We start from the raw sequence: 16,243 nt of genomic DNA on the forward strand, positions 1-16,243 counted from the left end.
AAAAAGTAGATGAGTATGAAGAAATGAATATGGGTTGTGTCCTCTGTCCCAGCTTTTTAATAAAATTTAAAAAAGGATTTTCATTGTGGTTTTTGTGGATTTTCAAAATGACTTTTGAGCAAGCAAACAAAACCATGGCTATATGCACATTTTCAATAAACAAATGTACAAAAACTTTTTTAAAACCATAAATAATTTAGAAGGTCTCCATTTATTATCCATTAAAAACACACATTCCTGGACTTGTTCAGATATGACAGGAAGTTTGAAATCATTGGGAAAAAATGAGCTGAGTTGGCTTTTTCCTCATTCCTAGACTGACAGACACATGCGGAGTGGCAGCTCTTCTCTGAACACCAGTACTTAAGAACTCTTACATTACACATTAATCTAATCCTAGCAATTTCCCAGGGCTTTTAACAAGAGTGGGGAGACAGGAGGCCAAAGGATAAATGTGAGAAGTTCAGTGGTATAAGGATCATAACAAGAAATTAAATCAATTTTAACTTCGATCTCCAGCTTCTTCTGTTTGAAAGTCAAGTTCTGACAAATATTAGTATTATGTCATACTCTACAACTTGAGTTTCCTCTGTAAAAGGAAAATGGGATGAATTATGCTACAGACATGTCTGAAAAATGAGAGCTGCAAAGCTATTATATTTCTCTCTGTTGCTAATCTGATTTAATATCATTTTTTTCGCCTATACAAAAGGACAGCAGGGGGCCTAAGCAGTGTTTATTCAGAGGATTGGGATCTAATTCTACATTGTGTAATAGGAATAATCCTATTCATGCATATTCCATCAGAATGACTAGGTGGTTGTCACCGGGAAACAGTTTGTGATCAAATTGGTTTACATGTGTGGAAGGACAGTTTACTTAGACTAAGTTGTTTTTTCCTTTGCCAGTGACGAACCACTGAAATGTGGCTTTACAGTAGATTATTATCATAAGGGATTATCTTTAGCCCTTTATCTGGTGTTGAGAGGGACAGAACTGACTGCCATGTGATAAAGACGTGTGCTGTCGATTTAACCATGCACTCCTGAGTAAACATTTCAGACCAACTTGATGGAAAGCTCCAGTGAGAAAATAACCAACCTTTTGCACATCTAGGAGAATGTAAGTCCCATAACTCTTGAACCAATTTTTGGAAAATGTTTTTTATGTGCCATTTATTATTCATTATTTTGAATAGGCTACCATAACTCAGGAGTTTGTGTATCGTCAGCACGCTTTGGCGCGCAAGTGATCGCTGTATAGTTGGTTTATAGTACACTTCTATGGCAAGCCGTTTTAGCTTAAATTGTACCCAGCGTTACTCGTCGTAATTGCATTTTTACTAGTAAGAATTCAATTAGAGAGCTCTACAATTCAATTATTACTAGTAACAATTCCAATTAGAGAGCTCTACAAATGAATTTTTACAAGTCATATGTCTCCATTGACTTCCATTCATTTTTAATTACGGAGCTGTACAATTGAATTGTTACTAGTAAGAATTACAATTAGAGAGCTCTACAATTGAATTGTTACTAAGAATGCAATTGCAGAGCTCTTTAATTCAATTCTTACTAGTAACAATTTAAATAGAGAGCTCTCTAATTCATTTGTTACTAGTAAGAATGTAATTGCAGAGCTCTTTAATTCAATTACAGAGCTCTGCAATTATACATATCTTTAATTCATATTTTTACTAGTAAAAATTCAATTAGAGAGCTCTGTAATTAAAAATGAATGGAAGTCAATGGAGACATACGACTAGTAAAAATTCATTTGTAGAGCTCTCTAATTGTAATTGTTACTAGTAAGAATTGAATTAGAGAGCTCTGTAATTGTAATTCTTACTAGTAATAATTGAATTAGGGAGCTCTATAATTGTAATTCTTACTAGTAATAATTGAATTAGAGAGCTCTCTAATTGTAATCGCAACTAGTAAGAATTGAATTGTAGAGCTCTCTAATTGAATTCTTACTAGTAAAAATGCAATTACGACGAGTAACGCTGGGTACAATTTAAGCTAAAACGGCTTGCCATACACTTCACAATTCTTTACCATTTCAGATGTTCCTCTGGTTATCAGTGTTCTCCAAGGAACCCGAGGTTCCCGGTCAGCGTTCGCCTGAGGAACTGGTAACTAAGATGCTGCTGTTCGAGTTGGGCTTTTTGGTGAAGCGCGCTGAGCGTCTCCGCCAGGAGAGGGCGACGGAGAACCGAAGGCGAGGCTCCTGTGTGGATTACAGCTGGCTGGCTGCAGTTCCACCGAAGTCCTCCTACGAGATTCCACCTGGCGAGATACTGGAGCTCCAGGACCTGTGTGCAAAGATCCCTCCCTCCCAATGCGGTCCCCTCATTCTCAGGTAGGCTACATAGTAGGCTACATACGTCTTTACCGAACAAATAGGCTACAGGCTACACTTTACTGAACAATGCTTAAACTAAGACAGCAAAGTTTGTGAATCATACAATTACTTTAAGGGGCGTCGATGTTTTTAAAGTCGGCTTGAAAATGGAAGTCGGTTTTTTTCTTCCCTATATGTTAATATACGAGTGAAACGGCTTCGCGAACACGAAGAAATGTTGGGCGGGATTTGGATTTGTCCTTCGGGATTGATTGGATCATCGTGATTTGCCATTGCTGCAATCACATGTAATTGACAGGTTGTCCCGCCCTCACGCCAGTAAACACGTCATCAGAGAGGAAAAGAGGCTGTGGAGGGAGGGGGAAGTTATTTTGATGAAAGTTTATTTTAAAAAATACATATTTATTGTCAATACCATAGGTAGGCTACTGTAATTGCTGTACTGAAATTGCTAAAGAACACCAAATATTCTAAACACTCTAGAAAACAAATTAAAATTAAAACTAAATTAAAATAGTAATACTAAACTAAAATAGGCTAAGTAATAAAATAAAATCACATTGGCTTGCAACAAAACAATTAGCCTATGGTTACTGTTTATATATACAACAATATTACAAAGACTGAACTTAAATGCGATTACAACACAAACCTCTTCAAATTTGACCAAGAACAATAATCTTTTAGATTTAATCTGCTTTTGTTTAGGCTGAGGAAAGTGGTGACAGAGGAAGAGCCAGATGTGTCTGAGGTGTCTCGTCTGTTCCGTTCCGTTCTTTGCAACTACCTGGACGAGGTGGAGGAGGGGGCAACCAGGGAGAGAGCGCAGAAGACTCGGGCCAATCGCAGTAAGAGCATGTCTGTCATCAACCTGCGCTCACGGCTGCGCATCAACCCGCTCTGGAGCAGGGTCACAGCGGGACGGCACGGTGAGGAGCTACCCGAGGAGGAAGATGAGGATGAAGACAATATCCACAGGAACAGGAGGATCAGGAGCATGCCTGATATCAGTGTAGTGGAAGAAAGAGCGCCGACCTGAACAGTTGAGTTTGGAATAGAAAACTCTTTATGATACTGGTAACTAGCTGTTTTTTTACACAGCTTGTTTGATAGCATTGCTTGTTCCTCAGTTATAATGGAAGAAAGCTTTACTGGCATTATGCCACTTTTTTTTCTTATTCAAGCAGTATTTCAAGCATTTTTACAGCATGGTCTTAGCTGATTCATCATGAATCTTTTGTAGACTTCCATTCCATCAAATGTGACATATTTTCTATTTAAATATATTTTAGGACGTAATTTATTCCTGTGATATCAACGCTGAATTTTGAGCAGCCATTACTACAGTCTTCAGTGTCACATGATCCTTCAGAAATCATTCTAATATGCTGATTTCTTATTATATAATCAATGTTGGAAACAGTTGTGCTGCTTAATATTTCTTTGTGGATAAAAGGTTTACTGGCATTATTTCAAGCAGTTTACATCATGGTCTTGCTGATATACCACAAACTTTTCATATGCTTCCCTTCTATTAAATGTGGCATTTATCAAATGCAAGAATGAAACATCATAGCTTTAAAAATGCCACTTTTGTCCTCTATTTAAAAACAGCTAACTTTATTAGTAATCTCATGAATTTTAAGTTATGCACCACATATGCTACTGTAGAAAATAAAAAGGACAAACAGACATTACAATAAAGCATACATTTCTATTTCCATTTTTTAAATCTTTATAGTATGCTTTTCACAAATGGTAAAACTTTCCTCCAATCTCAATGTCTCAGTTAAACACAAATGGATGTATTCTATAGAAAACACCATTTACATTGAGATCTGGAAAGCAGTATTCTCATGGACCTCAAGACCATACAATTAGAAATTTCAACAAGCTGAACATTAATGTACAAACAAGCTTGTAAAGGATGATTAAAACATCCTGTTTGAATCATGTTCAACTTTCATGTAAAAGTATTTCTCTGCTTTGACCAAAATTGGAAAATGCCACTAGCTCCAAATACAGATCTCTATTTAGAACAATGGTAATCGCTCCCAAAATCAAAAATACAAAGAATACACGTCAAAACCTCTAGGCAGATTCACCATAAAACTGTAAAGCATTACCGTCATTTGAGATGGCTTGATTGCTAACTGCAGCAGTCCGAATATAAGAGGGATTCTGTTAAAAAACCCAGCATATAGTCCACTCTAAAAGGATATTTAGACAAAAGAGTGGGAAAAACATGCAAATGCATGACAAGGTCTTAGAAGAAGTGGTGTCTGAAGGTGTTAATGCAAATCACATTGATCCGATGATCCAGAATATGTTAAAACAGTGGTTTTTTTTATCCATGTCATGATTGCTGGCTTTATCTCTCTGTAATCTGTTTGATTTAGAAAACCAAAATATGGGAAATCATTTCCAAGAGGTTTCTCTAAAGATTCCACACATATTAAATTGAAATTGAAATGGACAAACAGGCATAAATTAAACATTTATCGACTATTTTAAATTGACTACAAACTGACAACTGCTCTTATAAATGCACCAATTTTGGGGAAAAGATCACTAAAAGAGAGGTCAGCAGCCTGTGAGCACAGAAAGAGCCGAGAAAAGCCAGAAAGAGAAAGAGACAACAGCCCCTTTCACTCTTCAAATACTGAGAATCCCCTGATTCCTCAAATCTGCCTCTCTTAAAAGCGGACGTCAGGTCATGAAAACCACGAAGACAATGAAAAAGATGACGAGGATTAGGAACATCTTGATGAGCAGCCAGCGGTTGCTGGACACCGACTGGAAATATTTGAGGATCTCTGTGTGCGCTAGGTCCACATTCAGCTGAGTGTCTTCAACATTAGCATCAATTCTGTCAGGGAAGAGAGAAGTGCAATGGAAAGAATCACTTTTTGTTCATACAATGCTGTTCGGGGTCGGTACGTTTTTTTTTTAATTTTATGTCTCATAATGCTCACCAATGCTGCATTTATTTGATCAAACAGAACTAAAACTATTTTGTGACATTATAAAAGTCTTTGTCAATTTTTGATCCTGGAGACCCAGGCTGTGTCTGAAAGCTTGCCTCGCTGCCCTATCAGACAATGACTCTTCAGGCAGCGTTTGCGAATGAAGGAACCTCACAAGACTGATTTCGGACATACTTCTGAGGCAGTGTAACGGTTTAATGATCTACAGCACAATAGAGAAAGCTTTAGTGAAAATTAATAATATTTATTACTACAATAAAAAATGTTTGCTAGAAAATGACATCAGAAGCGGAACACGTTAGTCAAACTTTAAGAGGCCATCTTTCTTTTTTAGCTCAACTGTCACAGAATGCAAAGCTCAGGATTGTGGGATATCAAAGGCAGCAAAGGATATATCTATGCTGCCTTCAAAAATCAATCAGATGAAGGTATCTCAGGAGACGGGAAGCGAAGCTAACATTGGATTCGGACGTGCCTTGATGCCCTCCTACCTTGGAATGCATCCTCCGAAGGCAGCATTTTTGAGCTTTCGGATGAAGCCCCACTGTCCTGTAGAGGTCAGCTCCAGCCCTAATCAAACACACCTGAACCAGATAATCGAGCTCTTCAGGATCGCTTGAAAATCTCAGGCAAGTGTGCTGAAGCAGGTTGGAAATAAACTTTGCAGGACAGTAGCTGCGTCCGAAATCAAATACTTCCCTACTATAAAGTATGCGAAAAACAGTACCCAAAAAGAGTAGTATGTCCGAATACATGGTTTTAAAAAAAAGGTCCCCGGATGAGCTACTGCTTCAGCCAAGATTCTGAAGTGTGCATTTGATGGACACTTTACTGTCCCACAAGTACACGGGAGAGATTTTATGAATGGCAGTGACAGTGGTAGGTCACGTGACTGTAACAACATGACGGATATAGTATGTCTGAATTTCATTCATAATACATAATCATACTATATAGAACATCCCTTTTTAACCCTCTGGGGTCCTTCGTTTAACAGTCACACTCAGGACCTTCGGGTCCAAATGGACCCGGAGGGCGGTATTAATATATATTAAAAAAAAATCATTTTTTTTTTTTTTTTACTTGTTTTTTATAATATTTTTTCTTTTCTTTTTTGGTGTTTTGAGATAATTTTATGATTTTAATTAATATTTATGCAATAATTATGACCCATTTTTCCCCATTGAATATAATAGACATTTTTTATATATTTTACTTTTATTTTATTTTTATTAAAAAAAATGTGTGTGTGTGTGGTTTTTTTTTGTACTCTTGATGTTTTAGAGATTCACCCCTTCACTATTGAGTCCTTTTTTTCTACATCCTGGCTGATTTGTAGATTGTATGCACAAAAAAATTCTGTGTTTTCATATTTTTGACAATTTCCCATTTATTTCCTATGGGGGTCATTTTTGACCAAAGAGCAGAAGTGTGACGTGCTTGGATCATGACCCCAATATTTTTTGTGTGTTCACATACCTAATACCATAAAAGTCACCAAGTTTCGTAACATTCCGATGAAGCTGTGATTTTAAAAAATTCAAAACAGATTTTTGTAATCTGAATTTATTAGTGTGTATGTGTATAAAAGTGTGTTTGTGTGTGGATGTGTCTGTTTTGCACCCTTGATGTTTTATAGATTAACCCCTTCACTGTTGTGTGCTTTTTTTCTGGATCGTGGCTGATTTGTAGATTGAACGCACAAAAAAACTCTGCATTTTCACATTTTTGCCAATTTCCCATTCATTTCCTATGGTGGGTCCATTTGGACCTGAAGGTCCTGAGTGTGACAATTTTTTTTACAACCACTTAGACTATTCAAATCCTGTCCCCAATTTTTTTGGGTGTTCATATACCAAGTACCAACAAAGTCACCAAATTTCGGACCATTCCGATGAAGCTATGATTTTTTACATTTTTTTATTTTAACGCTTCGGGTCCGACCCCAGAGGGTTAACAGTCATGAAGTAAATGAAAGTGTAGTACCTATCAGTGATGCGCGGGTTGATCCAAAATGAGCGGGTGCCTGCGGTCACCTGCGGTTACCCGCGGTTATGAGTCATCCAAAAATATTTTTAATGATATTCGGGTCGCGGTCGGTCGGGTCGTTTGAAATAAAGATGCCAATTAAACCTTTGTAATTTATATAGTACTAGCCTACCTGTTTTTGTTCGTCTAAAATGCCTTTTGAATGTTCAACTTTTGAATAAATGCTGACGCGGGACAAAATGCCCGATTTCCCAACATGTTGAACTGAGCAATGCCATTGTACCATTTTAATAGGCTACTTTTAAACGCATATAGCTCAGTAATGTATGGGAGGGGGGGGCGGCCACCCCCCCCCGCAACCCTAGTTCCTACGTCTATGGCCCAATGACGCTACGATGAGCATTTACTACTTTTAAAAAATGCGGGCCAGGAAGCGGGTCGGGTACAATATTTTCTTTTCTTTTTTTTGCGGTCCGAGTTATGGGCGGGTTAGTTGAAAACGTCGGTCGGGTGCGGGTTGTTTATACATTGACCCGCGCATCACTGGTACCTACTCAGACCGTATGTATTTGCTGTCTCTAGGAGCAGGGTTGAAGACTCTGCTTTAATGTATCCTTGCTGAATAAAAGTGTTAATTTCATAAAAAAAAAAAAAAAAATTAGTTACTGACTCCCAACTTTTAAAGCAACACCAAGGAACTTTTCCTCTGCGGTCGACCTACAGATTGGAAGCGGAATTGTCCATTACCGCTGTCGTAAATAATTTAGTCTACAGCATCCTACTGTCGCACACGCACGCGCACACTCGCTAGTTTATCCAGCACCGGCTTTGGAATCAACAATTGTAAAGCTTGCCGTAAAGTAAGTCAGATTTGTAGTTTTCTTATGTCTCATTAGAACTACAGAAACGCGACCCGATCTGGCAATCTTACATAGCGTGGATATACCAAATAAAGGACCGCAAAGTGGCGGCATAAGTGCCTTTCACCCTGTCACAACTTGATGAACCACTGAAACGATTTTGGAAACATTATTTGAAGGTAAAAAATCCTACTTAGTGTTGCTTTAAATGGTAGTGTATGTCGGAAGATTTATAACTGGAGTCAGTATGTTGGCATATTAAAAACAACCTGCACCATTACATAAACTGTAAAGCAAATACCATTTACTTCAGAAGGAACTGCAGGCTAACTGTTACGGAGGCAGTAAAAGTGCCGATTACAATGGCAGAGAGCTTTTCATTATGGTCACAGGCCATGATGACCAGACCACAAATGGAAGAAAATGGGGGAAAACACATTTTCTTATTGATTAGACACTGAAAATGTGAAATAGAAAAAGGCTTGTGCTTGAATCCGACCTACATTTCTGGATATAGGTCAGTGTTATTTTATTATTATTATTTAGTATTTACTTTTAAAGTATTTAACTTTAGATTTTCAACTTTAGTTAGTGTGTAATGTTGCTGTTTGAGCATAAAAAAGATCTGCAAGGTTACAAAGCTCAATGTCCACTCCAAAGGGAGATATTTTATTTAATAGAATCCACTTTTCAGGAACTCGTTTGTACTACAACGTAATTTTTCCGGGCTTTATGAAGTCATAATGTTCCACATTTAAATAATTTTATATTGTTGCTACGCATGCTACACATATTACTATAATGAGAGCATATTCTAGAACAACCAAAAACAAAATCAAGACTTCGTAAAAGGGCATAATAGGACCCCCCTTTAATATTTTGAATTAGCTTTTATTCTTAAATTTTCATTTCATGTGTGCTTTTATCATTTTTATTACTTTTAGTTTTTTTAATACATCTATTTAGCTTTAATATATTTTATTTCGGTTTAAGTTTATTTGATTTTAGCTTTATTTCAATTACCTAAAACGATTTGCAAGTTTTTATTAACAATAACAACACTGGTATAGGTGAAAATTTGGAGCAGACAATGTCAGAAAATCTAGAATGGTCCTAGAATACCTCCTGATGAAGAACCTATCAAATAAAATCCTTCCAGACATAAAAAAAATATATATATTTTTCTTCCTTACCTCTGTACGGTCTCTTCCTGTTCTTTCACCATGTGAGCCAGCTGCTGAAATATGGAGCCGAGCTCCACAATGGTGGACTCTATATTCTGCATAGTGTCTGCACGGTTCTGAATGTATGAATCCTACACAGACACATATCAACAGTGATTCAAACACATTTGAATGAATTTACCTGCAGCTGTACTGTCACAACACACTCGCTGAACAAATAATACCCGTTCATTGATTAACTGCATCTGCTGACTGGAGTTGAGGTCCATATCTATAGATATATCTGTCTTCTTGGAGTCGTCCTGCATGAGAACTGAATTGTCTGTTGAAAGAGAAGCAAAAGGGAAGAATAACTACATGAATGTATAAAGGCGGACGTTGTCTTAGCTTTTAATTGAGTGGAGATGCTCTTACTGAAGCTGTTGGCATGGAAAGAGGATGATGGGGCAGGAGTCTGAGAAAACTCCTCTTGTCTACTTCTCTGCTGCTTCAAGTTCTAAACAGAGAGAAAAAAATACCCCAAACATCATAAAAATTATCCACAATTTAGCATGCAGCATCCCACACCAGACAAGTAAATCAATTACCTCTGTTCTGACCTCCAATACTGACTTGAAGTCACTTGACATCGATGCCAGTTTGGACTACAAAGAGAAAACAATGTTTCATTCCAGGCGAAAGTCCACTAGACATCTTTACTTAGTGATTGAGCACTAAGGCCAGACGTTAATACCTGTAATGAGACTACGATGGTGTTGGAATGTGTCTGAAGATGTCTGCCATTCTGTCCACTCCGTGATCGAACGAGTTCCTGCAGGCCTGCTATCTGCTTATTCAGACTGTTGATATCCTGAATGAACACAGGCAGTTATGAATTAGATTACAGTATGAAACGGACAGAATAATGTGTCCTTGTCGAAGGGGAAGGAAGAATCACCCTAACCTGTTTCACAATGTATGTGAGTTCATCAATTTCTTTTGCTTTGTCATCAAAAAGGGACTTTCTTTTGGCAACTGCAGATGTAAACACATTGAGTTACACGTCGAAAACAGTCCACTGTGATACATGTGTGAGATGGCGAGGGATACAAGATACTTACGAATTGTGAGCTTCTCCAACTTGGCAAAAGTGTTGCTGAGGTCTCTTCCAATTCGCCTGTTAATAAGATGCGGTCAATATCTGTCATAAGGCCAAGTCGATGAAATAACACAGACCATTAAAGCTTAAGTAGGTCTGAATAAATTATAGGTCAAATGCAGCGTCTCGGTGCCCATGCTAAATACAGTTGCAGGAAAAAGTCTGTGAACCCTCTGGATTTTCCAGGAAATTGGTCATAAAATTTGATCTGATCTTCAACATCAATGAACAAACAACGGAAAAATCATTCATAAGTTTTGAGTTTGACTTTTGGGTCAATTACACGATGCTCATTTATTTATTTAGTCCAGATCTATTGATTTATAGACAAATGCATTAAAATGCATCTCATACTTACAATGCTTTGAATAAAGTCCATATACATAATGGAAGTCATAAAGAAATGTAATTCTTGAAAAGAAAACCTTAGTTCGTAATAATCTTTTCTATTCCTTCTTAGAAAAAATATGTATACCACCAATCAAATGTTTGGGGTCAGTAAGATTTTTAAAAAATGTTTTATGCTCTCTTATGCTCACCAAGGATGCATTTAACTGATCAGAACTACCAGTAAAACTGTATTTTAATACATGTAACTAAATGTAACTTATTTCTGTGATGGCAAAGCTGATTTTTCCAAAGTCTTCAGTCACATGATCCTTCAGAAATAATTCTAATATGTTAATTTGATGCTAAAAAAAAATGTCTTATTATTTTCAGTGTTGAAAAAAGTTGTGCTGCTTAATACTTTTGTGGATTTTTTTTTTTTTCAGGATTCTTTGATGAATATAAAGGTCAAATGAACAGCATTTATTTTCAATAGAAATCTTTTGTAGCATTATTAATGTCTTTCCTGCTACTTTCCTTGCTGAATAAAATTAACTTCTTACTGACCCAAAACTTAAAAATCTTACTAACCCCAAACTTTTGAACAGTAGTGTATACATTTATATTCAAAACTGTCACTTTAAAAATCAAATTAAGAATAATATAATGAAGAATAATTCATGATATTTGTCAAAATTACATTCACGAAACACTTGTTACTTATTTGAAGATCAGATTACATTTTATGACCAGTCCATTCCAGAAACCAGGTAAATCTAAGCTTTCCTTCTGAACTGTATATGAGTGATTAAGAATTTGTTTTACTCACTTAGCAAAGAGCGTGAATTCACTCCGCTCTCTGACTGCACTGTTGACAGCTCTGACAGGCTGTGCTCCATTCTGGAAGAGGACAAAAAAACAAACAATTCTTTGTTGTTTTCAACTCATGCTACCACCAGTATGAACACAATCTCCACTAAAAGGAAACTATATTGTTGAACCTATCATTAGCCACTCGCAGGTTCCCAGACAGTATGAATCAATAGTTATTGCACCTGTCTCCCCAGCAGGGACTTGCACACAGCCTGAAACTCGTTGGTACGGTCTCGGCAGGACATGCTGAACGTGTCTATGACGGGGGCGATGGGTGCTGGGACAGCCAGGGGGGTTTCCAGCTGCTGGACCAGCTGGGACTGGGTCTGAGAAGGCCCAGTGTACACCCCGTCCTGGCTGCCTCTAGGACCGTGACGGCGACGTGCGTTCATCGATGCACCAACTCATCACCTTAAGAGGGGAAAAGAGAAATCAATCAAGGTGAAAGTGTATTAACAGCAAAACTAACCTCCAGTTTCACTTTGATTCTTCTGTCAAATTATTCTGATGCTTGTTTTATCATTCAAATTATGCATCTGTGGTTGTCTCATAACCTAGAGAGCATCCAGACAGCACTGGGAATGTGTCTGATATAATGTTCTGATTTGAACATTTCTTATAATTATCAATTGATAACTGTGCTACATGTTTTAGTGGAGCCCATGATACATATTTACATGAATATAAAGAAGCAAATAAATCTTTTTAACTTAACTGTCACTTCAAATTAATATCTCTCTTCAAAACAGCTGTCTAGCTAGCCTACCTATACAGCATGTCTAGACTCCTGCTGCTCTACAGTTGTGATTGTCCTGTATCATATACGTAATGTCACCGTTATAAAAAAAACAGAAGAATACGATAGTATGACAGCGTCACCAGCGTATTTCATTATTTTTGCAATAATTTTTATATTCTTTGACTGACAACCAACTCTAGCTAGCTGCTAAGCTATGTAGCAGAATGTGTGATTATAGATGCTTTCATCGGTCAAACAATCTTCACACGCATCTGAATATGTGAGCATCGCTGACGTGAGTCCTGAGGTACTGAGGGGGAAATGACAACATGTGAGCTGAAAGATATAAGGATTCATTTCTCACCAGTCTACCTCTCTGATGGCTGAACTGTGCAGGCTGTGAATAATATCCGGGTCTTAACACACATTTGACGTCACTGCCACGTATTCCTTAAAAGAGATTCTCTCTTATTATGTTCAACACAAGGTGGCGCTATGTTTGAATCTCAGCAGATGTAGTGGGTTGAAGTTATGCAGATGGTCACTGAAATCAGTCAATTATGGGGTTAGAATTGTTGCATTATTCCAAATAAATAGATTAATATTCACAAATAAATAGATTAAGCTCCACAAATAAATGTAAAGAATTTCACAGAAATTTATAAAATTCATAAATAAATAAAATGAGATTTGCAAATAAAAAAAATATTTACAAATGTTTTATTATTTTACAAACACAACTCTGCCTGGCATTTATTTGTGAACCGCTTTCTGTGCATTTATAAATCCCCTCAGGCATCTGTGGATTTTGAAACACTTCCAGCGTCGACGTGCAGACAAATCCACAAATAAGTGGACTCCACCCACCGTTTACTCAAGCCAATCAGATAAGCTTTTATTCTTAGATGAAAAACAAAACAAACAAAACAGTGTTTTTATGTAATCTTAAACATACAGGCTAAGTAATGTTGTGAATTATACTTTCAACTGTCCATAATAATCACTTAACCCTTTCATGCATAGTGGTCACTACAGTGGACAGCTATTACAAATTTTTGATGGCATAGTTGCACATCAACCTCTTCAGTGGACCCTGGTACATCATCCTATACATTGCAACCAAGTGGCAAGCCGTTGTGTTTCGATTTTTTCTCCCTCCAAACCAAGATGGCCAATGGTCAGTCAGAAATGCCAAGTTGCTCCGGAATATCCACCCATTCCTTCTATCCTAGGAGACTCTTGTAGGTAAAAAATAAATATTGCAGCATCAAGCAATATCTAATGAGTCCTATCACAGTTAAATTTCCCAAGTTTTGATATTAGATTGGGAGAAAAATCTGATTAATCATCTGTCCACTATAGTGGACCTCATGCATCAATGGCTATATTTCAGCTACAATTCATACTTATACTGTAAATATTGTTTTTGAAAATTCTTAATCTGCAGTGACTTTTTTTTACTGTAAATAAATGTATTTGTATTATTAGAATGTAATTTTCACTGACATCAAAAAAGGTTATGTGATTACATAATGTATGTGACTTGTAATGCATTACTTTACTTGTTAGATCAAAAAGTAATCTGATTTCGTAATGCATGTTACTTGTAATGCGTTTCTTTACTCGTAACATCAACAAGTAATCTGATTACGTAATGCATGTTACTTGTAATGCGTTTCTTTACTCGTAACATCAACAAGTAATCTGATTACGTAATGCACGTTACTTGTAATGCGTTTCTTTAATCGTAACATCAAAAAGTAATCTGATTATGTAATGCATGTTACTTGTAATACATTATTTTACTTGTAACATAAAAAAAATCTGATTACGTAATGCATGTTACTTGTAAAGCGTTTCTTTACTCGTAACATCAAAAAGTAATCTGATTACATAATGCACATTACTTGTAATTAATTACTTTACTTGTTAGATCAAAAAGTAATCTGATTAGGTAATGCATGTTACTTGTAATACATTACTCGTAACATTAAAAAAAATCTGATTACGTAATGCATGTTACTTGTAACACATTACTTGTAACATCAAAAAAAGTAATCTGAATGCGTTATGCATGTTACTTGTAACACATTACTTGTAACATCAAAAAAAGTAATCTGAATGCGTTATGCATGTTACTTGTAATGCGTTACCCCCAACACTGCTCATTTCAGATGAGATTGAAAAAAACGTATCGCTAGGTTTTCTCAGAGGAGGGCTGTGCTAGAAATGTGTCCATCTTCAACATAATCAGAATTATCAGCTAATAAGGGTAAACTGACATACTCTGGTACACTGGAGGGAGCATCTGAGTGGTTTCCACAGTTGTACCTTGACAGGCTGTAGATATTTCTGATGGAATCATGTCCTCACGTTCTGATATCAAAGATACGCGAAGTGCAACTTGTATGAAGTTCAATTGCCTTTGCAATATTTCGCATTTATATTTTTTGTATATATTTTATAGTTTTCACGATTTGATATAATTTTATTGATTAGTTTGTTAAATACACATACTTTATCTGTTTGATTATTGTATTATGTTGGCCAGCAGCCATATCACCCTGTAGCCCAAGACTGGTTGCCCACTGAAGCTAAGCAGGGCTGAGCCTGGTTAGTACCTGGATGGGAGACTCCTAAGAAAACCAGGTTGCTGCTGGAAGAGGTGTAAGTGAGGCCAGCTCACCCTGTGATCTGTGTGGGTCCTAACGCCCCAGTAGAGTGACGGGGACACTATACTGTCAAAGAGTACCGTCCTTCGGATGAGACGTAAAACCGAAGTCCTGACTCTCTGTGGTCATTAAAAATCCCATGGCATTTATCGTAAAGAGTAGGGGTGTAACCCCAGTGTCCTGGCCACATTCCCTCCATCTGCCCTTGCCAATCATGGCCTCCTAATAATCCCCATCCACTGAATTGGCTCTATCGCTCTCTCTCCTCTCCTATAGCTGGTGTGTGGTGAGCGCACTGGTGAGCACTGGCACCGTTGTACTGTGGCTGCCGTCGCATCATCCAAGTGGATGCTGCACACTGGTGGTGGTTGAGGGGAGATTCCCTGATATGATTGTAAAGCGCTTTGGGTGTACACTAGTAGATATGAAAGCGCTATATAAATGCCTCATTCTATTCTATTCTGTTTAATACAGTATATCTTCAGTTTAAACCATAAACGCATGTGTCCACTCAAGTGGACATCTGAAAAAATCTTTGAAAAATGTGTAAAAAATAAATAAAATAAAAATCAAATCTTGTTTTTCATGCCCTAAGAGCAATAAAAACCACATAGGAAAAAAATCCTGAAAGAGGTTATCATAATTCATGCATGAAAGGGTTAAATAATCTTATTAAATAATTCATACAATATCATGATGTCATGACTCAGCTGTTTCAAAAAAGCATCAGTTGATCTCTGGACCTGTTATGAAGAAAAATAATAATTAATAATAATGATGATAATAATTATTATTTAAACACCATGAATTGGCCACATCTTTTTATTTCATTCGCAAAGTTAATGTTTAAGAGAGTAAATGTATGCAATGTATGATTTTAAGGCAGTTCTATGAAAGTTCACCAATAATAGCTTGTGATGTGAAGTCATAAACTTGTGCATTACCTGCATTGACACTCACTGTGTTCAACAAAAGGCAGCTCAATAATCATCTCACCATGTTCATTCTTGTCATACTGCTTTAACTGTAATTTTGTTGGGGAAAAAGCAAAGGAGGAACAGATATGTGATGATGAACTGAATCAATTACATTTCCATATACACTATGTTT

The 16,243-nt window shown here is 36.9% G+C and overlaps 2 protein-coding genes across 3 annotated transcripts; one reads left to right on the top strand and one right to left on the bottom strand.

Annotated features, from left to right (window-relative positions):
* Window positions 1-787: 787 nt before the first annotated feature.
* LOC311277021 (protein RD3) lies at window positions 788-4,420 on the top strand. Of its 2 annotated transcripts, none has more exons than XM_084387126.1 (3): window positions 788-1,122; window positions 2,066-2,361; window positions 3,073-4,420. In XM_084387126.1, exons 2-3 carry the CDS (start codon window positions 2,066-2,068, stop codon window positions 3,401-3,403), a joined length of 627 nt encoding a protein of 208 aa, XP_084243252.1. In that variant the 5' UTR covers window positions 788-1,122; the 3' UTR covers window positions 3,404-4,420. The 2 variants fall into 2 exon arrangements, with proteins under 2 accessions (XP_084243252.1, XP_084243253.1); XM_084387127.1 differs by having other exon boundaries at window positions 792-1,122; window positions 2,085-2,361; window positions 3,073-4,316.
* stx5al (syntaxin 5A, like) lies at window positions 3,968-12,910 on the bottom strand. Its single transcript, XM_084387125.1, has 11 exons — window positions 12,826-12,910; window positions 11,905-12,133; window positions 11,679-11,749; window positions 10,485-10,540; window positions 10,328-10,398; window positions 10,118-10,234; window positions 9,972-10,028; window positions 9,799-9,880; window positions 9,609-9,706; window positions 9,394-9,515; window positions 3,968-5,233 (listed from the first exon to the last, which is right to left on the bottom strand). The coding sequence occupies exons 2-11, from the start codon at window positions 12,112-12,114 to the stop codon at window positions 5,074-5,076; spliced, it is 1,044 nt and encodes a 347-aa protein (XP_084243251.1). The 5' UTR covers window positions 12,115-12,133; window positions 12,826-12,910; the 3' UTR covers window positions 3,968-5,073.
* Between the last annotated feature and the right edge of the window lie 3,333 nt (window positions 12,911-16,243).

This window comes from Rutilus rutilus (genome assembly GCF_951802725.1).
Source record: "Rutilus rutilus genome assembly, chromosome: 18".
NCBI classification, from domain to species: Eukaryota; Metazoa; Chordata; class Actinopteri; order Cypriniformes; family Leuciscidae; genus Rutilus; species Rutilus rutilus.

Excerpts from the sequence above, each read along its gene's own strand:
- LOC311277021 (XM_084387126.1), top strand. The coding sequence starts at position 2,066 with ATGTTCCTCTGGTTATCAGTGTTCTCCAAGGAACCCGAGGTTCCCGGT. Across the intron at positions 2,362-3,072 it reads TGCGGTCCCCTCATTCTCAG|GCTGAGGAAAGTGGTGACAG; the intron begins GTAGGCTACATA and ends GCTTTTGTTTAG.
- stx5al (XM_084387125.1), bottom strand. The coding sequence starts at position 12,114 with ATGAACGCACGTCGCCGTCACGGTCCTAGAGGCAGCCAGGACGGGGTG. Across the intron at positions 10,235-10,327 it reads TCACATACATTGTGAAACAG|GATATCAACAGTCTGAATAA; the intron begins GTTAGGGTGATT and ends GTGTTCATTCAG. Across the intron at positions 9,707-9,798 it reads TTTCCATGCCAACAGCTTCA|ACAATTCAGTTCTCATGCAG; the intron begins GTAAGAGCATCT and ends CTCTTTCAACAG.